The sequence below is a fragment of the Protopterus annectens genome, chromosome 5.part1 (genome assembly GCF_019279795.1).
Source record: "Protopterus annectens isolate FY-2018-M chromosome 5.part1, PAN1.0, whole genome shotgun sequence".
NCBI lineage: Eukaryota > Metazoa > Chordata > Ceratodontiformes > Protopteridae > Protopterus > Protopterus annectens.
In genome coordinates, this window is record NC_056736.1 from 406,433,046 (window position 1) to 406,457,832 (window position 24,787).

General features: G+C 41.9%; 1 protein-coding gene across 1 annotated transcript in view; it reads left to right on the forward strand.

The window, feature by feature from the left end:
- The window catches only part of CDKL5 (cyclin dependent kinase like 5), a 1,714,404-nt gene that overhangs the window by 211,307 nt on the left and 1,478,310 nt on the right, over positions 1–24,787 (forward strand). Inside the window, exon 3 of the mRNA XM_044073061.1 lies at positions 4,716–4,806. Within this exon, the coding sequence (XP_043928996.1) occupies positions 4,716–4,806 (91 nt within the window). The remainder of the gene's footprint in view (positions 1–4,715; positions 4,807–24,787) is intronic.

Sequence of the window (24,787 nt, forward strand, 5' to 3'; positions counted from 1 at the left end):
CAACTGGCTTCAAGAATGATGTCCTCGTTGATTGCATAGTGTTTTTTGTTACTCTGTTGACTAAAATGTGGTGTGGTGGTTTTAATTTAAAGACTTGCTGCAAATATATCTGTAAAAAAAGATCTGCATACATTTTGCAGAATGCTTGACAGTTGTACCAGTCTCTGTATCATTTACATAATTGCTTTTCCACATTACATCCAATATGGGAAATGTAGACATAGACTAAATATGAAGGGCTGAAAGCAGAGTGCAGAGACATATCAACATTTTATTTATTTTACATTTGTTGACCGGGATAGTCCGACTGGATGCATGTCCATTTTCAGCAGAGGCCCGGGGAGAAAAGCTCCAAGGGTAAGCAGATACAGCATTACATAATACCAGCATTACATATTACAAACAGATTATTTACAGAGATTTCATAAGTAAGCAAGTTAAACAAGTTCCACAGGTTAAAGTTAGTCCTGAGCACAAGTCAGGATTAAATTAAATTACACAGTAAACTGGTTAACAGACTTTTACACATTTGAGTTAGCCAGGCTTGATACATTGACATAGCCATTTAAGTGACAAATGTTGTTTGACTCTAGTTTTAAATTGACCTAAGGTGGAAAGTAAGGTAATATCAGCTGGAAGTGAGTTCCTGGATCTACTTACAGAGTTTGCAAAGAGAGAATCACCGGCTGTGTGCTAGTCTGAATTAGTAGTTTGTTAGAGGATCGAAGCGGTCTAGGATTGTTATAGGGGATGATAATATTTTTAAGTGCAGGAGTATTGTCCGGATTATAGAGGATTTTATAGGCCATAATCAGTTGGTTATACTGGATTAGGCTAGGTAGTTCAAGCCAACCAAGCTGATTTAGATTGATGCAATGATGTGTCCTAAAAGGCAGCCCAGTGGCAAACCTGGCAATGTGGTTGTAGCAAATTGAGAGTTTGTTAAGGACAGTCTTGTTCAAATTCGAGAGTAGAGGGGATGCATACAGAAGGGTTGAAAGAAGTTGAGAGCGAGCTATGGCAATTTTAGCAGGAGGGGTTAGGAAGGCTTTTATTCTGTAAAGTGACCCTAGTTTTTTATTGATGGTTTTGATAGTTTGGTTAACATGTAGGTCAAATTTGAGATTATTGTCTGATGACACCTAATAGTTTTGTAGATGGGTCAGGGGAGATTATTGTGCCATCATTTGATTTTATGGTAAACGTGAAAGCGGTAGATCTACGTGTTGGTGAAAATAACAGCATTTTAGTTTTTTTGGGATTTAGGATGAGACTATGTTCAGAAAGTCAGTTTTCTATTGTATTAAAGGTGGTCTGGGTAGCTGACCATAACTCTACTGGAGATGTGGCTGAGCAAATCAGAGTAGAGTCATCAGCATATTGGATACAGCTGACTTTTGGGATGACAGTATAAAGGTCGTTAATGAAGATGGAGAACAGCAAGGGCCCTAGTATAGAGCCTTGTGGTACTCCGAGGGTATTAGGTAGAAGGTTAGAGAGTTTGTTCTGCCAGAGGACAGCCTGCTGTCAACCATTCAGGTAGGATTGAAACCATTGGAGGGCTCCAGTGTCTAGACATAATGTTTGCAGGGTGTGGATTAAAAGTTGGTGATCAACCATATCAAATGCCTTGGAAAGATCCAAAAAGAGGGCTGAGGATATATAATTATTGTTGCGATTATGGTTTATGGTGTTAGTAAAGGCTAGGAGGGCTGAAGTAGTGCTGTGATGAGGACGGAAGCCATGCTGAGTGTCTGCCATAAGGCGATTTTTGGATTAGGTAGTGCATGAATTGTCTATGAATACATTTTTCCATAATCTTTGCAAGTGGAGAGAGTAGAGCTATTGGCCTATAATTGGAGAATTCAGTAGAGCTGCCTCCTTTGTGAAGTGGGATTACATAGGATATTTTCCAGATGGTGGGAATATTAGCTTCTACTATGGTTCGATTGATTAGTATTGAGACGGGGTAAGCAATAGCATCAGCTTATTTTTGTAGGTACTCTGCAGGGAGTTGATCAGCAGAAAGTGTAGTGGGTTTTAATTTTTTGATCAAGGTACGGATATGTGAAGTGGCGACTGGTTGGAAGCTGAACGTAAGTAGGTTTCTAGGGGTGCTACTTTCAGGACCAGGGGAGCTAGGAGGTAGTTGGCTTGCTAGGGCTTGAATTTTCTCAGTAAAGAATTGGTTAAAACTATCAGAAACATCTTCAGGGGTTTTATCAATAGTAGCAGCAGGGTTGGGGTTGAAGTTTGTCCAGGATGTAGTAGATTATTTAAACCTGCCCAAAACTTCTGAGGGTTATTTTGATGTACTGTCTGTAAATTACAGTAGTATTGTTTTTTGTCTTGTAAAATTGATTTTTTGGTTTCGTTCCTGGATTGCCTGTATTTAATGTGATCTTGAGGGTCTTTAGAAGAACGCCATAAAGCCCATGCCTTGTTTCTAAGGGTAATTTTGAGTTTAGACTCTATAGAAAGCCATGGTACAGTTTTTGCCTTGGTTCTCTTTGAACGAACAGGTGCATGCAAATCAAGGATCTCAAGGAATTTGTTGTTAAAGTATGCTACTGCTTCCTCTAAGGAGGTGTTTTAAAATAGACCAATTACATGAGTTTAGTTCTTGTTGGAATTTGGCAGGGTCAAAGTTTTTATTGTTTCTAACCTTTCTGAGTAAGGGTTGTTGGGAATTAATGGTTTTGTGCTTAATTACATATGTGAGAAGGTGATCGCTTAGGCCATTAAGGAGGGTACCAGAGGTGTACAGTTGGGGGTGACTGTTTGAGTACCCAGTCAAGTATACTTTCTTTTTGGTTGGGTTTACCTATCCTGGTAGGGGTGGATATGATTTGTGTAAATGCATGCAGGTTAATATGGGTGGTTGGGGATTCTAAGGAAGAGGTGCACCAGTCTATGTTAAAGTCTCCAAGTAGTAGGGTTTCTTGGGGGTAATGACATGATAACCAGTGCAGGATATCTTCAAATGTAGATATATTGTTACCTGGGGGAATGTACATACAGATGATATTAATGCATTTATTTTTTATTAAGTTGCAATTTGGTGGCAAGAATCTCAGAGTTATTAATCTGAGGAGGTTGTATTACATCTATGGTGACATTCAACTCAGATTTATAGAGTACAGATACCCCACCCCCCTTCCTCGAAGCACCGTCCAGCCTGTGTATGTTGTACCCAGGTGGTAACACTTCATTGTCTTTAGTGTTAGGTTTTAACCAGGTTTCAGATAAACAGAGAATCTCAGGGGAGTGGACATCCAGAAGTGCATGCAATTCATGTACCTTGTTATTAATGCTTCTAATATTGAGATGACAGACTAGGAGAGAGTTAGTTGGCCTATAAAGTAGGTTATCTTTTCATCAGAAAAGGTATCGCCGACCCTAACCTTATGTGCCCAATCAGATACACTATACACTGGGTTGTATATTGGTTATTTAATATTTCATCAGAAAAAGTATCGCCGACCCTAACCTTATGTGCCCAATCAGATAACCAATATACAACCCAGTGTATAGTGTATTTAATATTTAAGTACTTCATAATCACAAAGATTCTCCCATGAGGCATAGTGCCAGAAGGTTTGTAAGATCAAAATATATAACATCAACTGGAATATGTAATTCAGACAAGTCAACAATATTTGTGAAAAAAATAAATACATTTAAACAGGATCTAGATATAAATTCATATTGTGTGATGATGTAAAGCAGCTGTCTGTAAGAGCTGGGAAAACAGAAATAATGTTTTTTAGATGGTTTGCATAACAAAATTATCAGGCTGATGATAAGGTAGTTGTGTGTGCCTGTCTCCCCCACCTCCCTTAGGGCTAGGGATAACATCCATTGCCTTCAACATTTCTGGAACATAACCACAACTTAGTTAATTGCAATAAATGTCGCAAGCAAGGAATCCGCTTTGATGGAGCTTTTGACAAAAAATAGTCCATCTGGACCAGCCGCAGCATTTTTCCTTATTGCTGTAATAGTATCAGACACCCCGTATCTGTTTTGACCCTCAGCAGGCAATTGCATGCATATGACATCTGTGTCACTTAACAGGTGATGTGTACTGTATTTTCATTCTTGTTGTAACTGGCATTTTTAAGCCTACTCCAAGAGGTAATGGTGAGTGCAGGATTCACCTTACTTTTATTTTTTTTAAAGGTGATAGAAGACATAGGGTCTATTTTCTCTGAGACATACAAGGACATTTTTTAAATGTCTTTTCTGATTCTGTTTTCTTGTGTTATTGTACGAGTTTATATTTGCATCTTTCATGTTAGCAGGCATTTTCCTCATGTCTGGTACCAGTCTTTGAGCTGCATAGTTAAGGTAGGGAGTAATACAAGGGAAATGAGGGAAGATTCTCTCCACTGTAGGATGAAATATGTATGTACAGGTTAGCAGCTGCCAGAGGGAGTATTCATTGACAGATGACTGCTAGGAAGGTTGAGAAGTCATTTTTTTGGGGGGGTTAATTTAGATCAGCTCTGATGGTACGTATTTTCAAAGCTGCTTAACTTCAGTTGTGCTCATAGGCATCATTAGTTATTTTAAAGTTTTTACTTTGTCTTTACTGTTCCCTTCATACTAGCTGGATGGTCCCCTTTGAGTTCCTGATTTTTCATAATGTGATGTGCATACTTTTCTACATTTGGTGAGACCTGTAATGTACTTATCTTTCTGAATTTATGCAGGATTTGCTCGGAACCTCTCTGAAGGCAGCAATGCAAACTACACAGAGTATGTGGCCACCAGGTGGTATCGTTCACCAGAACTGCTACTTGGGTGAGTATTTTCCATACAACTGCCATTCATTAATTCATTTATGCAGAATTTTTTTGTTATATTTTCCCTTTTGAGCTTTGTGGGTTAAGCCCTATATTTGAGGAATATGTTTGCCCTTTTCTTTTTCACTACCCTTCAGGAAACAGAAGCAGCATCGTACACAGCTAGAGCAGTAGTTAGGCACACGTGTATGGTATGTGCAAGCACTCACAGAAAATGTCTATTTAGCCCCTCCCACCTCAGCAGTGATTGCTGCTTGTATCACTGTCATGTTTGCTATGGTAACAGCAGTCTAGCTAAGTAGGTACATTCTACTTGCTCTTAATGCTTGGGGCAGGAGTCTTTTTTATGCTTTCTTCAACCAGTACTTTGGTAGCATGCTGACTGCTTATACCTACATTTCTAGCTTTTCAATGATTTCCTTTTTCAGGAAATGTCATGTTTCTGTGCAGAATATTCTTCTGCTAGATGAAAATACTCTTTAAATATAAATGCTTATTCCTTCAGTGCTTCTTAAAACAAGCCCAGGTTGTAGCTATCTTTTTGGGCAGAAGACATCTCAAGAGAATTCATGATAAAGCAAGACTTTCATAGTGACAAGTTCTGATGAAATTTCGTATTTCAGAAAATGAAAGCGCTTAACTGTCTTTTATTGTTTGGATTCAATAATACTTGGTGGACTTATTACATACTGTTGCTGACCTCTGCTTACAGTGCCTCTGCTTCCTTAAGTTCTGCAGTTTGAGAGTTTTTGGATTTCTTGGGTTTCCAGTTTCGTTTTTAGTTATTTCATAGTGATGCCAGGCTATCAACAGAAAGGTGAAAAAAATAATTTCAATCAACAAACAAAAATGAGTAAATGACCTGGAGAGACAAGTACATTGATTGGAAGAAACTAGATGAAGCGCTCATAAATAGAAAAACATAGTTGAATGACTACAATTTCAAATGTCCTGAACAGTACATGATGACACCAGAAAGCACGAGTTTTACATAAAGCTTTCATCAGTTTGTCTCAGAATTAACAGCAGTGGAAAAACAGATGTTGAACTGTAGGGAGTATACTGCATGACTGCTGAATGTAGTGTACTGGGATCTGCACTTCACAGAGTGAATATTTTTTTGTTTATTGCAATTAATATGCATACAGGTCATATGCAAACAGGAGTGGGACACAATGGAAATAGACCTGTGTACCACCCAGAAACGTGTAAATATTCCCATCTTCTCCATGCAGCAGAGCAAGGGATGAAGGAAGATTTCTTTATGCATTCTTACTAATTCTTCTCACTATTCTGCATTTTGTCAAAAAAGTCTGTAAGTATCTTAATATTATCACCATTGTCTCTTAGTAATGAGAAATTGGATGTTTTCTGGCTCTTAGGTCAAGCAACAGACCTTCCCCAGTGAGTTCTCATGGCTGCAGCAGCACTTGGCTCCACCTCGCAGACTTGCTGAATCTGTAGATTCTTTGATCCGGTTGGGAAGCTGCCTAGAAAAAATATATACTGACTTGGAGTAGAATGCAGGATTATATTATCCCACTGAAGAGGTCCTTGTCATAGACCAACTGCTATGGTAGAAATTGCATCTGTTATGTTCCTCTCTTTCAGCTGGTGTTTTAGTAAAGTTTGCCTTTCACAGGAAAAGAGGTGACTTAGCCCTTTACTTTATTGACCAACCCCATGTACAGCAAGATCATATGCCAGAGGCAGCAATGGTTCCAGTGGGTTAAAGAGGAGCGAGTGGATCGTTGTTTCCCTCTGACTTTGATAAAGACAGTTCTACCAGATGAAGCCAGATTGTCCCTTGTGACTTGGATTCGAGCTATGGTTTCCTGCATTCCTTCACCCTCCTTACCCCTGTATTCTGATTGAGAAACCTTTTCAGTTGGAAACAAATTATTCTAATACTCTTAATAATCTTGGAAATAGATGCTCAAACGTAAGGATCTTGCCTTTGGGGTGCAAGGTAGAATTTCTCTGAGCCTTTGTCATCCATATCTGAGGGTCAAATGAGATGTACTCCAGTGCAAGATTCTCCAACAACAATGAGCTCCAACCAGTAAATTCTGAGCCATAACAAAGTCCACAATAGCAACAAACACAATCTGATTCAGGAAACACTTGAGAAACATTTATTCAAAAAAATGTATACATGTGGTAAAATGCACAAGCTTTCACTCTTGAAACATTGCTTCATCAAATGCTGAAACAAAAAAAAAGATAGAATAGCAGAGCATTTAAGTAGAAATCAGATGATGGAAGCCATTCAGTAAAACAGATCACATAATTAAAACTGCATTTATTCAGATTACTCATTTTACATCCACTTATTTAAATTTTAGAACTGGTTTGATGCTGATAGTAGTAGTCGGTCCTGGATGCATATCGGCCTGAAATGGTGTGATCCAGAAATATTTTTAAAAAATGGTACAAGATGCAATATCCCCACCTCTAGGGCTTACCATCTCTTTCTCAGTAACTCTAAATAGAAATTCATGTACTGCACCATTGTCATGCGTACGTTTCAGTAATGCATTACTTAGGACTTGATGTCTTATTTTTGAATAATATTCATATTCTTTTTTTAGCCTGCTACCAAATCGGATTGAGAAGACATAGACATCAAAATATCTCACAGCATAGTGTCAAGAGATGATTGGTGTCTTTGCTCTCAAAAAATTTCCTCATCCATACTTTCTTTCCTGGTTCTTTATTTTTGTATGGTAAAGTCTTTACTTCTGCATTGCTGTAAAAGTGATGGTGTCTTTTTTTTCTATAAAAGAAGGAAAATATGTTTAACCTCATCAGTCTAACCTCATAATGGATACTCCATCCTTTTTTTTTTTTAATCTAACTAGTGAGTAACCTGTGAACCCTCTCAAGTCTAGAAATGTCTATGTTCTAGAGTAAATACTAAACCTTGATCCATATTCCACACTTGGTCTAATAACCATATGTGAATGAAAATTATCATTTGTAGAAGAGATCGTTCTTAATAGGGTTCCAATAAGTGAACGTCTTTTTAAGATTTTATTTACCTGACCCTCAAGCTTCACTTTATTGTCCAGTATGATCCCTAGATCATCATAAGACAAAATATTTTTAATGCTTGAACAATCTAAACTGTATGGATACATATTATGATTGTTTCCTATATGCATCACCTTACATTTTGTCTTACTAAACATCATGACATTAACCAGGGCTCATTCTAAAAGAAAATATATATAATGTTGATGTACAGGTTGGGTATTCACAGAAGAAACTGCCCTTGCCACTTTCAGATCATCTGCAAACTTTCCAACCCATCATCTGTCATCTTTTAGGATATCAGACATTAAAAATGTGGAAAAGGAAAGGACTCAACATTGAGCCCTAGGTATGCCCCTAAATATAGATAGTTCACTTAATCTAAACAGATGAATGTTCATATTATCTGATCTGTTATAGCCAAGTCATAATCCACGTAATAAAAAAAAAAAGGTTAAGTCGACAATCTTTCAAAGCTTTTATAAAGGGGTATTGAGTCAAAAGACTTGGCTAGATCCAGAAAGATCACATCAACTGCTAAGTCCAAATCCAAGTAACTTCCACATCCATTTAAAAAATGTGTTAAATTAGTTGTAGTACAATCCGCGGTGCTGGTGCTGCAGTAGCATTGTCACCTCACAGTAAGACTCTGTCCGGTTCGATTCTCAGCTAGAGCGTCTTCTGTGTGGAGACATGCGTGAATGGGCGCACCTTCGTTGAAGGTTATGCGTCATGGCTGGTAACTCTGCACATAAAAATCAACTACCAATCATTAGCAGACCGGAGTTCTGCTGTGGCGACCTCTAACTGGGAAAAGCCGAAAGACACAACAACAACATCTTCCTGATGAAAAGGCATGTTGATTAACATTAAAATATGTATGCTGAGCATATTTTGCATCATTGTTGGCAAAACCCTCTCAAAACCTTTACCAATGAAGTTAGTTAGATGTATTGGTCTATAATTCTCGGTACCCAACTTGTCCCCCTCCCCCTCTCAGTTGTTTATTGGAGCAGTAAATTCTCCATGAAGTAAGTAGGAGCAAAGCCACAGCTTAGAGATTTGAAAGAGATGCAGTATAATATCGTGTATACTATCCGTTTAATGTTGATAAAAAGGCTATTAAAGCCATCAGATCTAGGGGCAATGTTTACTTAGATATTCTGCTCACTGTTTCCCCAACCATATCCACTGTAATTAAAAGGCGATCATAAGAATTCAAAGTTCCAGACTGAAAATATCCATTGTACTACGGCTAGCAACAGCTTCACCAAAATACTGGGCAAACATTTCTACCATTATTCCTGGATCTGTCTCTAGTCTGCCATCACATAAGATGCTAATATTAGAAGTTCTAGCATTATTTATTTGCCCTATTCTTCATACAGAGCCTTTTTAGACTCTGAAGGATTTGACATCTAGCTATCCTATCACTTTTTTCTTTTTTGACACTTTTAATGCAAGTTTAAATTAAGGAAGGTTAGAAGACCTGTGGGGAAACTACATTTTTCCTTCTTGTTACAAATTTCTCTATTAGCACCATTTGCCCATAGACTTTATCCAACATTTCTTCAGTGGATAGATCCTTAAGGTCATTCTTTGAGTTCCAGTTAGTTAAGAGTTCACATGTAGATTTATAGTCAGTGTAGTAAACATTTTTACAAACAGTAATACCAATTTTCTTTAGAAATGGCTTCCTTGCAATAATACATTTAATTATTAATGGTCAGAAGAACCAAGTGAAGATGAGATATTAATGACAATCAGCATCTTGAGAAGACGTACCTGATCTAGGATACTTTCATCTCTTGTAGGTTGGTGAACTTGCTGAGTTGCTCCAGTTTAAGAAAATAATTGTCAGGCATACAAGGGCTTGTCATACATTACCAGTCAATTCCAGGGAGGTTAAGGTCACCCCAAGAATAAAGAAGATTCATATACTAGTGTATAGTTGGACACACTGCAGTTTTTCTCATTCTTGTGTACATAAAGGATCCATGAAGTCATGACCATAAACTAGTTGAGGCTGAAAGCTTCCTGCACCTCTCGGGTATCATGGCAACTACCAGCTTCACCATTGCCATCACTGTCCCAACATGACTGTACTTTAGTGAAGTACTAGTGGTTGCAGTCATTACATCATTTAACATATACACCCTTTGTTAGCCAAAAGGATAATGTTAGACCTTTTTCACTGGGGTCTGAACTGTTGGCCGTTCCCACCCATCTCAGTGTAGGGTCTACCTTCTTGCCTTGGAGCCAGTGACATCATGTGGTTATGGATATTAGTGGCAGTCTAGTGTTAAAAAAGTAGGCTGTCTGAGAGTAATGTATATCCTTAAAAATTCTTTAGCTGAGGCAGTATTAACCTTCAAGCTGCAGAAGCAGATTTGATATTCAAGCTCATTGTGCTCTGTCAGACAGGTAGTGATATATGTTGGGGGGGGGGACAACATGCATTCATATCCTTTGTGTAGAGAAATTATTTGCTTCTGGCAATAAACCACTGACTGGGGTAGATCTTTTCAATCATTCACTTCCTAAGGAAGATTAGTATGGTACCAGTTATAGCCCCCATCCGCTCCTGGATCTATGGTTAAGGGGAAATCAGCTAGGTCAGGATCTTCCAGGACTGAATCACCCCAGTTTGTGACCTGTATACCGCAAAAATGCAGCACTCCCAGAATTCAGCATGTGTAGCAGAGTGAGATAGAGAATAGGTAGTGTTTTCATTGTATGCTTTATGGTGGAGGAGATTCCAGTATGCTTTCCATCATTTCCACTGACTCCAGGTAATCTCCAAATTCTGAGACCATAATTCATGCTCATCTTCCTATGAAGCTGGCCTGTCTCCATCCTGGGTGACTCCGCCCACCGATGACCTTGGTGATTTGGTCTCTTGATTGTTTTGGAAGAAACCTGATGCTATTGATCCTATCGAAAAAGTTACCAGATAGCTTCCTGGCACCACAAAGGATAGAAACTATTTGAGCAAGGGAGTACCAGTTGATGCCATGGTTGTAGCAGTGGCCACAAAGAAAGAACTAGCCCAGCAAAGTCTCCAACAGGGAGTCTAGGGTACTGGACAGATTTGAGAAGTGTCTTTGCTTCAGCGACTTTTGCTCTTAGGTTGCTGTACTACTTGGGACATATTACAAGACTTCAGAGGGATTTGATAAAATAATTTTCCAAATCCCTCTCTGGGACCATATCCTCTGAGGAAGAAAGTACTATTTCCCCACAGTTGACTACCCTTTATTCCTTTTCTAACTGATCCATGAGGCTCATCTCCCACATAGCTGAAGGTACCTCATGGGTGGCAGGTTCAGGTATTTCCATAAGACATGCCTGGATGAGATTGTGAGACTTCGTGGAACCCTTCAAATCTTCCTTTGTTAGTGCTCCCTGTGACAGAAGTTCCTTATTTGACCCCAAAGTAAAAGACACACTCTCTATGTGTGAGCAAGAAGGGAAGACTCTGTCTGCTGTGGGCATATGTTTTTCGACCCCTCAAAGGACCTTTTCAACGAACCAACAAGGCAGGCAGAAAATATGGTTAAAAAAATCCCAGGGTCCCTTCCAAGATCCACCTGGAGACAGTTCCCCAGGGGCAGAGGCGATAACTTTAATGGAAGATGCTGTACCCGCAGCAGAATTGATCTTCATAACCAGGGATCTAGGGATACATTCTCTGACGGCCCCTATAAGTACTCCTGAAGGAGGCCTGACTATCTCTGGAGACAGTCAGTGGTCCATTATCCCTGCACCAGAGAGCCTGCTAGAAATTACAAAAGATGCATGGGTGTGGAGAATAATATCCAGAGGTTATACAATACCATTTTCACATCCACTCCTGTTAGTAGTAAACAGAATCCCCGATGTTCCACCCAATGTGCTTGATAGATCTTCAGGATGCATACTGTCACACAAAAATGAACAGATTGTCCAGGAGATATCTACATTTCCAGCTGGGGACCAGTGACTAACAATTCAGGAGATATCTACATTTCCAGCTGGGGACCAGTGACTAACAATTCAGAGCTTTGCCCTTTCATCTCACCACAGCCCTCAGGGTTTTTACCAAGTGTATGGCAGTAGTGGCAGCACACTTGAGACTGCAGGAATTTCAGGTGTTTCCATATATGCATGACTGGCTCATAACCACTTTGACCATGTGTCACTTGATTTAAGCTCGAAACTACTTATTCCACTTATAGTCTTGTCCGGGGATTTCTATAAATTGCAACAAATGTCATCTCAAACCACCACAGATACTGGAGTTTATAATAGCCCTGCTCAACACAGTTACTCAAACAGTCTCCCTCTGTCCAGACTTCAAACTATTCAGTTCCAAGTCAAAAAGATAGGTTCTTAGGTAGGTACTAAGCTATCTGCCCAAAGGCATTTATAAGCCTAGCCGGAATGTGTTGGCTTTCACTGCCCCCTTAGAATAGTTCCCTGTGGCTGTGTCCAGCAGAGCCATTGAAGTGATCCCTGGGGTAAACTTTCTGTTTCCCATCCACTCGTCAAGGTTCCTCTTGAAGAGGGTTAGTGAGGAGCTCTGCCTAATGTAGATTGGAATCTTATTCCAGAGCATGGGAAGTCTCTGGGACAGGAATCTATCCCTCCAGCATTTCCTATTTATTGTTGTGGTGAGGTTTAGATCCTTGGAGCATGTGGCTCATGGGGATATGGTTTTCTTTAGGTGGAGCATGTCCATCAATTCTGGGTTGGACATGGCCTTGTATGTCAGGCAGGGATCGCCTCTGAGTAGGCGGTATGCAACCGAGTACAGCTGGAGTTTCTTCATTCGAGCTGCACAGGACATCTGCTTGAGGCCAGTGATCCTCTTGGTGAGGTACTTCTGTGGTCTTTCCAGTTCTGACAGGTGTCTTATAAGGTACATCCCAAATGGGGCATTGTACTCTATGAATGGTCTGATGAGTGATGCATAGACGGGCCCAATGACCTCTTTCGATCTGGATGCAAACCCTTTTGTGATTAGGTGGGCTACATAGGATTTTCTAACCACTTTGGCAATATGATTATCAAAGGAGTGGTTACTGTCTACTTGGGTCCCCAGATCCCTTATTACATCTTCCATATTTAGGGTGCTACCACCTATGTGGTAGTTGTTGGGTACTTTGATTTTTCCAAAGGGGATGATTATGCACTTTTTGGCATTTAGCTTGAGGCCATGGGTTTTGACACCAGGTATCTGTCTCAGTGAGACCCTTTTGGAGGATGTCTGTGTCAGCCGGGAGAATCAGTTATAGCCCCTAGTTTTCAGTCATCTGCGAACTTGGCCAGCCATAGTCCTCCTGTGCTTACCTGTACCTCTGAGAAGTATATGCCGAACAGGAGAGGTCCTAGGACTGAGCCCTGGGGAACGCCACTGGTAACCGGTTTAGAGTAAGACCTAGCTCCCACAACTCTTACCATGTGGGTTCTGTCCGTGAGCCAGTTGGCAACCCATCCCGTGACGTAGGGGTTTATGTTCAGGCTGGTGAGCTCATCTATAATACCTGAGTGGAGGATGGTGTCGAAGGCCTTTGCAAAGTCTAGGTAGGCTGTGTGGACCACCTTTCTGTCGTCTGTAGCCTTGGTAACTGTCTCAAAGAAGTCCACCAGGTTTAGGAGGCATGATCTGCCCTTAACAAAGCCGAACTGGGTAGGGTCCAGCGTTTGGAGGTTTCCAATGTCTCTGTTAATGAGATCCATGATGATGCGCTCCATAGCTTTGCAGACCAATCTAGTCAGGCTTATAGGGCGATAGTTCCCAGGGTCTATATTGGCTCCACCTTTGTGGAATGGAATAACTGTTGCTGTGTGCCACTCTGTGGGGACGTAGCCTGTGGAGAGGCTGAGTTTAAACAGTGTGTTTAGGTGAGGGGTTAGTTCATCTTTGAGTTCGTGTAGGACGCAGCCTGGGACACTGTCCAGTCCCATTGATGCTGTGTTTTTGGCTTTGAAGAGGGCTGTTTTAACCTAAGTGTCTGTGATTTCAGTGGCACTACATTCTTCTGGTATAGTTATGGGCCCTTTTGGGGGTGAGAGGGGGGTGAAGTTTGCACTGAACCGGTCTACCAGGATGTTGGCTATATCGGTCAGTTCAGTGTATTTTGTGCTATTCTGCATTAACTCTGAGCAGATCTGAGAATTGCCGCTTAGATTCTTGACATAGCAAAAGAATGCCTTGTGGTTATCTTTGGAGTCCATGGCAATTTTTCTTACGAAGCTAGCCTTGGATGATTTTATGAGAGAACGTAGTTTCTTGCTGATACTGATTAGGGATGTCTTCCCTTCTTGGGATTTTACTCTTTTCTGTACTAGTTTCCTCCTCCTATTGTATAGCTTGTTTATGGCAGGGGTCCACCAGACTGGTTTCCTTTTCTTGGAGGAGTAAGTCTTGGTTTTGTTTGGGATAGCACAATCCATGCATTCTTGTAGGTGCCCGTAGAGTTCATTAGTAAAGAATTTTGCAGCTTGGACAGCGTTATCCTTTAGCATAGGGGCTTTGAAACTTCCCACCTCGGTCTTAAGTAACGTGAAGTTTGCTTTTGAAAAGTTTTTCACAGTGGTTTCTTTGACCGGGGTGGTGGCGGAATGTGGATATCCAGAGTGATTAGTTTATGGTCAGATCTAACCAGCAAGGGATTGACCTCCGGTGTGGAACACCGGTCGCCCATGTTGGTGATGACCAGGTCCAATATGTTGTCACCTCTGGTGGGGGTGTTGACCAGTTGATCCAGGGCGTTTTGAGTTTATAAATTCTAGGAAATGTTGGGCAAGGGAGTTTGTACTTGAGTAGTTCTCCCAGTTAATGTTTGGGTAATTGAAATCACCCAATATCAGGGTGATGTCCTTCAAGGATGCATCTGCAGTCATAACATATGGGTTGTCCTGCCTCAGGCAGCCCTTCGGTCGGCCGGATTCCAAAGTCTGGGTCTGGCCTCGGCTGATGTCGCACTTTCCCCGACGTCATAGCTACTGGGGTATAAAGGCATCAGCCGACGCCATTTTCCCCAGTCTTTCTTGCCGCGCGGTGCCCGAAGCAGAAGCTGTTCGCAAGTGCCGGTCAGTCAGATCCAGAGATTTCAGCTACCGAATACTTCGAAAAAAGCTAAGTACCCCGTTGGGGACTCTTTCTTGCCTCAGCCGATGTCAGACAAAGTAAATAATTGTTTAACTTGTGGGAAACAAATACCTCATAAGGATTTCCATTCTTACAGCCTTCCCTGCTTAGGCCCAGACCACGACGTATCCGCTTGTTTAGCCTGTGCCTCCTTCAACCGACGGACTCTTAGACATCGGTCGGAGTTTGCAGAAGAATTTTTCGGTTCTGCTTTTGCATATAAAATGCCATCGGAGACTCCGACTTCGCATTTGGCCAAAAAATGCAGGGAAAAGGACCGACACTTGCGGCCCGCGGTTTCGGCTGAAACCACGGCTAGGCCTACCGCGAGTGTCTCGGTTTCGGCTGAAACCGAGCCCTCGGTTCTTCCTACGACAGAAACCTTACCTCCGACAACCGAGGCCACTGAGGCCCCGGCCGAGTCAGCTTCAGAAATCCCTACTGAAGCTAGTGCTCAAGATTTGTCCGACACCATTCCATTGGACATATCTACACCTGCACGTGGGGCAGCTAGGCCCCCAGCTTCTATGTCTATTAAGGCCTTCTCCATGGCTAAAGCTGCCAAACTTTCAAAAGCTTTACCTGCCAAATCTACTCCTCAGAGGCCTTCCTCAAGTTCTCAGATTCTCAGTCTTGCTGAGGACCTGATATCCTTGATTAGGGGCTCCCAACCTCACCCAGACAGGCCCTCCCAACCACCACCAGACAAAAGGCCTAGGACTGAACCCTCTGAACCTGTCTCCTCTGATTACTCCACGGATGGATCTGATTTGTCAGACCATCAAGAAGGGGCCTATTCTCCTTTCGAGGATTCAGATGCTGAAGATTCTATCCCTTCTGCCTCCCCTCCTGAAGAATTTTCCTTTGGGGAGACCTTGCACTCTGAGGGAACACTTTCAATAGCAGGGTCAGGATTTTTCTGATTCGAGAAAAAGGCTAAGGACTTTTTTTTACATTTGCCCCAGCATAGGCCCTTAGCCATACCACCAGTGCTAACTGTAATTGATGATGTGTATAATGATGTTAGTTCTGCACCTGATTCTCTTCCTCCGGCCCCTGCCAAACCTGACAGATATTACAGGGTCCCGGATTCTCACTTCCACCTGTATAAAGCCCATGCTGCAGATCCAGAAACTATTTCACAGGGCCCAAAAGGTGTTGCAGCTGCCACTGCCAAAATTCCCCTACCCTCTGACAGAGTCTAGAGCATTAGAGAGATGGGGTAAAAAGGTTTATACATCTGCTACTCTTTCTGCCAGGGCTGTAAACTGTCAATTCCATATGATACAGTACCAAGAATATTTGTTAGATCAGCTGAATAAGAAGCTTTCTTCTACTTAACCTTTAGACCGTAAATCCCTTCAGGATTTGGTACACAACTCTCAGCAGGTCAGTAATCATTTCTTAAAATGTGGCTATGATGCACTGGAGGCTTCATTTAGATCAGCTATGACTGGGGCAGTAATTCGTAGGCATGCCTGGCTAAAAGAGCAATCTCTGCCAGACCATGTCAAGGCTAAGCTCCTAGATGCTCCAATGGAGAAACAAAGTTTATTTGGCTCTCCTACACAGGAGATTCTAAAGAAGGTGGAAGAAAAAGCTAAATCTGTACAAACAGTAAAGGAATTTCTACAGGTCCAACCTCCGAGGTTCAGCAGAAACTGGCCTTCCAAGAATTGGTCCTTTCCAGACTTCTCCAGAGCACAGAGAGGCAGAAATAGACGCCCTCGAGGCAGAGGTCGATCCAAAGGTGCCTATAGGGGCCGTCAGTGGCAGCCTGCCTACCAGAGGAGTACTGCCTCAGCTGCAACTACAACCACTAGCACAGGACAGACACAATGACTTGACTCTGATTCCGCCCACCAGGGAACAACTGGAAGCTCCCTTGGGCGAAAAGCTGGCTTTATTCTCAAAAAACTGGCATTGCATTACAAAGGACACATGGACATTGCAAACAATAGACAAAGGATACAGGTTTCACTTCCACACTTTACCAAAAAAGAGCGGAATGCCAAACCTACCACCAAATCAGAAGTCAGAGGCTTTAAGACAAATCAAAAATTTACTTCAGATGAAAGCGATATAAAGAGTACCATCTATGGAACAAGGCCAAGGATTTTACTCCAGACTATTCCTTGTACCAAGAAAAGAAAACCGATGGAGGCCTATTCTCGACTTGTCCGCACTGAACACATTTCTCATTGTACCAAAATTCAAAATGCTGACCCTACAGCAACTTCTTCCCATGTTGGGCAAGGAGTCTTGGCTGGTGACTCTAGATCTCAAGGAGGCATACTTGCACGTCCCTATCCGACCAGATTGCAGAAGACACCTCAGATTTCTTGCAGGATCAGAGCATTATCAATTCTCAGCATTGCCCTTTGGCTTATCTACTGCGCCCAGAGTATTCACGAAATGCCTGGCATCAGTAATTGCACATTGCGGACTTCAGGGAATTCAAATCTACCCATACCTGGATGACTGCCTAATACAAGCGGACAACAAGACAAAATTGATAAAGGATTTGGCCTATGTCATACACCTGCTACAGGCCTTGGGATACACAGTCAACATCCAAAAGTCAAGACTAGTGCCATCCCAAAGGATAACCTTTTTGGGTGCAGATCTGGACACAATAACTCAGATGGCTTTTCTCACAGAAGAAAAACAAAAACAACTTCCAGATTATTTCATGACTTTGACAAGACAAACTTAGCTTACTGCAAGGAAAGTCCTGCAGGCCCTGGGTTTCATGGTATCCTGCATAATCTTGATCCCACATGCCAGACTGCATATGAGAAAATTACAATGGTACCCAAGGAATGTATGGTCTCAACACAGACACAGTCTAGAAACCATGATACCAATCATTCCATGCCTTCAAAAGGAATTCCTGTGGTGGGCTCAGGCCTGCCAGTCCAACAGAGGGTTGCCTTTCACGAAACCAAAACCAAGGCAGACCATCACCACGGACGCCTCAGACCTAGGATGGGGAGCACACATGGAGGACAAATGTATCCAAGGCCTATGGTCTCGAGGACAGCTAAACTTGCACATAAACCAAAAGGAGATGCTGGCAGTGAAGCATGCAATCGAGGCATTCAAACCATTCCTCCAGCAAGGACATCTGCTGATAAGGACGGACAACACCACGGTCATGTGGTACATAAACAAACAGGGAGGCACACATTCCTACCCTCTATGCCGGATGGCAATGGATCTGTGGAACATAGGCCTGAATCTCAATATCCAGCTGCAGGCCATATTTGTACCAGGAAAAGAGAATTCACTAGCAGACAGCTTAAGCAGGACTACCACGGATGCTCACGAATGGATGCTGCATCCAGACATCTTCAAACTCATAACAAAGAAATGGGGATTGCCAGAGATAGACCTGTTCGCCTCCCCTCTCAACCACCAACTGAAGAAATTCTGCTCAAGGACATACCACCCACAAGCCTGGAGGGTGGACTCTCTCTCTTAGCTGGAATTCCCTAATAGTGTATGCATTCCCACCTCTCTCATTGATGTACAAGGTTCTTCTGAAGATCAGGGAGGAACAGCCAAAGGTGATACTAATAGCTCCGGACTGGCCAAGACAACATTGGTATCCGCTACTGAAAAACATGTCTCAGGCGAACTCATGGCCTTATGGCCTCTTCTTCTAACGCAGAACAATTTCAAGACCCTGCATCCAAGCTTGAAAACTCTGCAACTAACTGCCTGGAAAATTGCTTAAGACCAAACCAAACTTTCTTATCTCAGAGGGTCAAGGACATTATCCTGGAGTCTCACAGACCCTCCACCAGGAAAGCATACTCTGCTAAATGGAGGAGATTCCTCATTTGGAGCACATCAAAGGGCACAGATGTTACAGTGGCAAACCTAGCACACATCCTAGAATACTTAGCAGAATTGCTCCACAATGGCCTGTCTTACTCTTCCATTAAGATTCATGCTTCAGCAATTTCAGCAGAATACAACATGGATCCGCCTCTCTTCTCTCACCCTCTACTCAGACAATTTCTGAGAGGGATCAAAAATGCTAAACCTCCAAGGAAACCCCCTCTACCTGCATGGGATCTCAATTTTGTGCTGGAAAAATTGACACTACCTCCTTTTGAACCAGCAGCATCAGCAGACTTACAGTTTTTATCTTGGAAAACTGCTTTCCTTCTGGCAATCACTTCAGCAAGAAGAGTATCCGAGCTACAGGCATTAATGGCAGTGCAGCCTTTCATTATTTTTCACCAGGATAGAGTGTCTCTGAGAACCAATCCAACTTTCATGCCAAAGGTGGTATCCAGGGTATCCTTGAACCAAGCCATTCATTTGTCTACGTTCTTCCCTAACCCACAGAACAAAGGAGAGAAACTCTTGCACACCTTGGATATACACAGACAACTACGCTACTATCTGGACAGAACTAAAACTAGCAGAAAAACTGACCAACTTTTTGTAGCCTATGCAACTGGGGTGCAAGGAAAAGCAATTTCCAAGCAGACAATTTCAAAATGGATAGGAAATTGCATTCGCTTTTGCTACTCTTTTCATGGAAAGACAGCTCCTGGACATATCAGGCCTCATTCCACAAGGGCCACAGCCACCACTACAGCTTTCCTACGAGGAGTGGCTACCAAGGACATTTTAGAAGCTGCTACTTGGAGCTCCGTGCATACATTTGCCAAGCATTATAATCTACCTTTATACTCCAGATCACGAGCAGGCTTTGCAACTGCAGTTTTACAGGGGATCTTAACTACACCATCCTTATCTTAGTACCTCCTTCCCCAGTTTGGCTATGGTATTCTACCCATATGTTATGACTGCAGATGCATCCTTGAAGGACATAGTACAGTTTTGTACCTACCATAAATGTAGATGTCCGATAGGTATGCATCTGCAGTCAGGATTACCCACCCTCCTTCCCCTCTGTGGTATTCCTAGGGTGCTTACCCCTCTTTCAGCTAGCTGGGGGAATCTGTTATGGTGTATTTGTTTGTTTGTTTGTATATATGTATATATATATTTTTTGCTACTGTTTGGAACATTCAATATTTATCCAAATTTAGCCTTCCTAGAGGGCACCTGGCATCTGGGGCAAGAAACACTGAGGAAAATGGCGTCGGCTGATGCCTTTATACCCCAGTAGCTATGACATCGGGGAAAGTGCGACATCAGCCGAGGCCAGACCCAGACTTTGGAATCCGGCCGACCGAAGGGCTGCCTGAGGCAGGACAACCCATATGTTATGACTGCAGATGCATACCTATCGGACATCTACATGTATGGTAGGTACAAAACTGTACTTTTGGTAGGACCATTTTGTTTCCCAGTGTTTCCAGGAATGCGGAGTGGGGGTCCTGGGACATGGTGGGTGATCTGTAGCAAGCTACAATTTGAATAGCAGTTTTGCCCATTGTTAGTTGCACGTGGATGATCTCTGAAGCATCGTGCTGTGCCACTACCCTGGAGGTGTGGGTATCCTTGATGAATATGGATGCGCCCCCGCCTTTTGTATTTCAGTCCGGGTTTTGTGGCCAAAATGTATAGTATGAGTTGTAGCCTGGTAGTGCTGGGGTGCTCTCTGGAGCCTTAAACCAGGTTTCTGTTACTGCACATATATCGATTTTCTCCATACTGAGGAGTGCCCCGAGTGCATGCATTTTGAGGTTTAGACTTCTGACATTGAGTAGCATTACTCTCAGTTTTTGTTACTTGTGCTATTTATGGTGGTGGGTTTGTCTTTTGAGCCTTGCCTAAAAAAGGCACTATGGGGGTGGCAAGAGTTTTGGCCATTGTTCGAAAGCCTAAGGGTGACATGTGCAAGCCGTCTCTAGCAAAGCAGCGTCGCTTGTCGAGCATGTCATCCCAGGCTGACAGACACTGGATCCCCTTTGAATGACATCAGAAACTTAGCCAATTGTTGAAATTGATAATTTTTTTCTCTATACCGTGGTATCATTCTTGGTGAGGCAGAATGCTACTCAGGGTCAGGGTCATACCAGCCTGGGCTACGTGATTAAAGAGCTCCTCCATGTCTCTTCTCCATGTAGTCCAGGGAGGTACAGCTCAGGTCATTCACACCAACATGAGCAATGACAGAGTCATATTTGTACTTGTTCTGGAGTGACCTGACTGCTTGTGTTATGTGGCAGATCCTGTTACCAGACAGGCAACTAACAGTAACCTTCTCCTTGTTCAGCCTAGTGAGTGGGACGTCAGTGTGTCTGACTATAGAGTCACCTATTACTAGTGTGTTGGGTATGTTATTTTGCCTTAAGGGCTGTGATTGTGTGTCACACTGGTTTTGTAAAGTATGTGTTTCATGGTTTGTGTTGGGGGGTGGAGGTTGCTTGAATGTCTGCTTTGGAGGTCTCTGTTGTTTCTGCAGATTTTTGTTTAGAGCCTCCGAGTATGTTTTCGTATATTTGTGTGTTTTTTGCCGGTGCTGGTTTCATAGGTCTATGTGAGACTGGTGGTGTGATGCAAGTAATTCCCTTCTCCTCTTGACTGCCTGGTCCAGTCTTGGGTTGAGAGAGCTTAGGCTCCAGTTTGGAGTAATTGCATCTCTCGCATGTATTAGTGTTTGGTGGAAGGAGGAGAGGGTTGTCTATGTACATGAGGCAATTGCAACATTGCCTCAAAATGCCCAGTACACCTGAAACTGCCCTTTGGACATGCCTTGATAGGTACAATGAACTGTTTTACTGATTGACTGGTAAGATCGAATAGAGAGCCTTGTCCTTCTCTACAGTATAGAGGGGTCTAGTGCTATGGTTTATTAGTGCTTGCTATGGGTTTTGAGCAAGTGCCGGTAAGAAAAGTGAATGGTTTGAGTGCTTAAGTTGAAAGTTTGTGTAGTTCCAAGGGAAAAATTGAAGAGTAGACTTTGTGGAGCCGGGAATAGTTATACCTTAGCTAACCGGCGCGCAAAGCCTTGCAAGTGCAAGTTTTATAGCAGGGAAATGAAAGAGATAGAAATTAGCCCAAAATAGCCAATAAACTACTAATTTCTGGCCTGAAACCACTCCTCCAGGGACAGATAGGCTGCTCAAAGCTCCCTCTCTCACAGTGAACAGAGAAACGTCCTTCTATCCAAGTAAGGTATGGGCACAAACAGAAACTTGTAACACAGCCCTGAATTCAGCACTAACCTGAAAACTGGACTATACTAGCTTAGAAAGGCGGGAAAAGAAGTATTTTTTGTTTTTTCAGAAAATAAAGCAGATACAATCAAAAAAAACACTTTAAATGCACAGAAATGGTTATCAAACGAGTGTGTAGCCTACAGCAGTTAAACAGGTAATTTAAACACAAATGGTTTCACAGTTACCTTTCCTTTTCAAAGTGGGGCCAAAAAATTAAAAGTCTGTTTTGTCCTTGTGTTTTTTTTTTTCCCTTGGGGCCGTATTGTTCGAACACTTTTAAAAAAGGGGTTCCCAAATGGTTTTTTTAAAAAAAATTTGCGGGGTTCTGGTTTTGGGAATTTTGAACCTCTTTTTATTGGTTCCCATGCGGTTTCATGGTCTTTAACTGGTATCCAAGAATTCCCCTTCTCCCCTTTGATCCCGGGCCATCTTGGGTGGAGTTTTTGGCTCGTTGGGAAGACCTTTTTTTATTTGGTTTGGAGAAGGGTTGCCCCCCTGAGGGGGGGGCCCTTAAGGGGGCCGGGCCCCAAAGGGCCCTTGGAACCACCCGGGGATTGGACAAAAATGTTTAAATAAAGGATTTTTACTGAACCCCTTTCCCTCTTTTTTGGGGCAGCAGGGTTATTATGTCTTGTTGGAATCACAAAAAGGCGGAAAGGTTTGGTTTTAGGTTTTGGGTCCAAGGGAAATTTTTCACTTTTGAAGCAAAATCCCAAGCCAATCAAATTAACAAGTTAGCAGGGAAATAGTAATTGGCCCAAAATTGAAAAATTTCTAATTCACCCTTTGGAAACCCTCCCCCCCAAACAGAAGGTCCCAAATTTCCCCTACCCTTTACCAGGAACCAACAGAAACTTTAACCGGGGCCCGAATTCAGTTTTTCCCCTTTAAACTAATCTCTAAGGAAAGAAATTTTTTCAGAACCCAGATCCTCACCCTTTAAAGGGCCCGAAATGGTTTTCTAATCAATTTTAGCACGGCAAAAAACCTATTCCCAAAAATTTTTGTTAAATCAGGCATTTTAAATGCCCCCTTTCTGCCCCCAAACTTTTTCTCCAGAAACCCTTTAGAAATTCCTTTTTATTTTAAGAGAAAAAAATTCCAAAAATTTCCCACCCCAAAGTTTTTTGGGTTGCGCTTAATTGGGCCCAAAAAAAGGAAAAGCCTTTCACTGTTCCCACCAAAACCTTAAAATTTCTTTTTTAACATGGGGAATTTTACTCAAAAGTCCAATTAAACTATTTAAATTTCTGGGGAAAACCAACTCCTAACCCCAAAGGCTTTCAAACCCCTTTTGAAAGGATTCCTTCTAACCCTTTAAAAAGAAACCCCCCTTTGGGGAACCAAATTTAATTCCCCTTTTTTAACCTCCCTAAACCTCAGCTTTTTTTAAAAAATTTATCATAAAACTCTCTTTCGGAAACTATTCTCAGTTTTGGTTTTTCCAGAACCAACATCAGTTGTCGCAAAAACTTTTTTTTTCCCAAAAGGACAATCAACCCCGTCCTTTTTGTAAATTCCAATAAAATCAAAATCAAAGCTTGATTTCTTTTTGGGAATACCCAAATATGAACAAAATTCCTCCCTGTTTTTTCCCAAAGGGCCCATTGATGAAAAACAATTGGGTGGCCCTTGAAAAAAAAAAGGGGAATTCTTTAAAAGGGAAACATTACCCAAGTGGAAACCGTTTCCTTTGTATTAAAATTAAAAAACTCCAATAAACCAAAATTTTTTCCCAAGGCTTTGGTCTTTTGCTCCAAAGACAGAAAAAAATTACACCATTTGTGAAGCTATTGGGGCATTAAACTTTCATTTCCCTTTAAATTTTTTGGCTTCTAAAAGGAAATTTGGTTCCCTTTTTCCAGGAGTTGTCCTTTTTCCCCACAACTGGACCCTCAACAGAAAAAGGGGAAAATGACAACAACATTAAAATTTGTTCTTACCTAACTCAGAAGTTGTTTTGTTCTTCTTCGCCCCTTCCTTCCTGGTTGGCAGACCTAGAGGATTGGTTTTACCTCCTACCCCCTTCAGGACCCTTCATATTCCTGGTCAGGTTTAAAACCCTTTTTCCTTTTTGGGGTTTGGTTTTTTTAAATTATTCTTTATTTATAAGGGTTAGTTTAAAAATTTGGGGTTTATGCTAGCATTTGGTTTTTGGGGCCTTCCCTTGGAACAACTTGGGTTTTTTGGTTGGAGGCCCGTTTTTAACCTAGCAGGGAGAAAAAGGCAACTCATAATTAGGGAAAGAATATTTTTTTTTTAAATTGTGTTTTAAAATTTGGTAATTAAGTCTTTTCTTTTTGTTTGTGTGTGTGTGTGTGTGTGTGTGTTTGTGTGTGTGTTTTTGTTTTTTTGTTATTTTTTATTATTTTTTTTACGGGTTTTTTTGTATTTTCGGGAATTAAATTTTAATGTGTCAAAGATCAAGATTGGTTCATTTTGTGCTCTGCTGTAAAGTCACTGAAAAGGGCCTTTTTGTGTCACTGTTTCCCAACCTGCAGGACCTGTAACTAATCCGGGTTTCCCAACCTAATAAGCTAACCTTGGGGGTTTGCTCAACCTGCCCCTTGGCCATGGTGCTCTGTTTAACCCGGGGAAACCTCTCTTCAACTTTGGTTCCCTGGAACGTACTTTCCCAGCCTTGGTTCAAAAGAAAAACA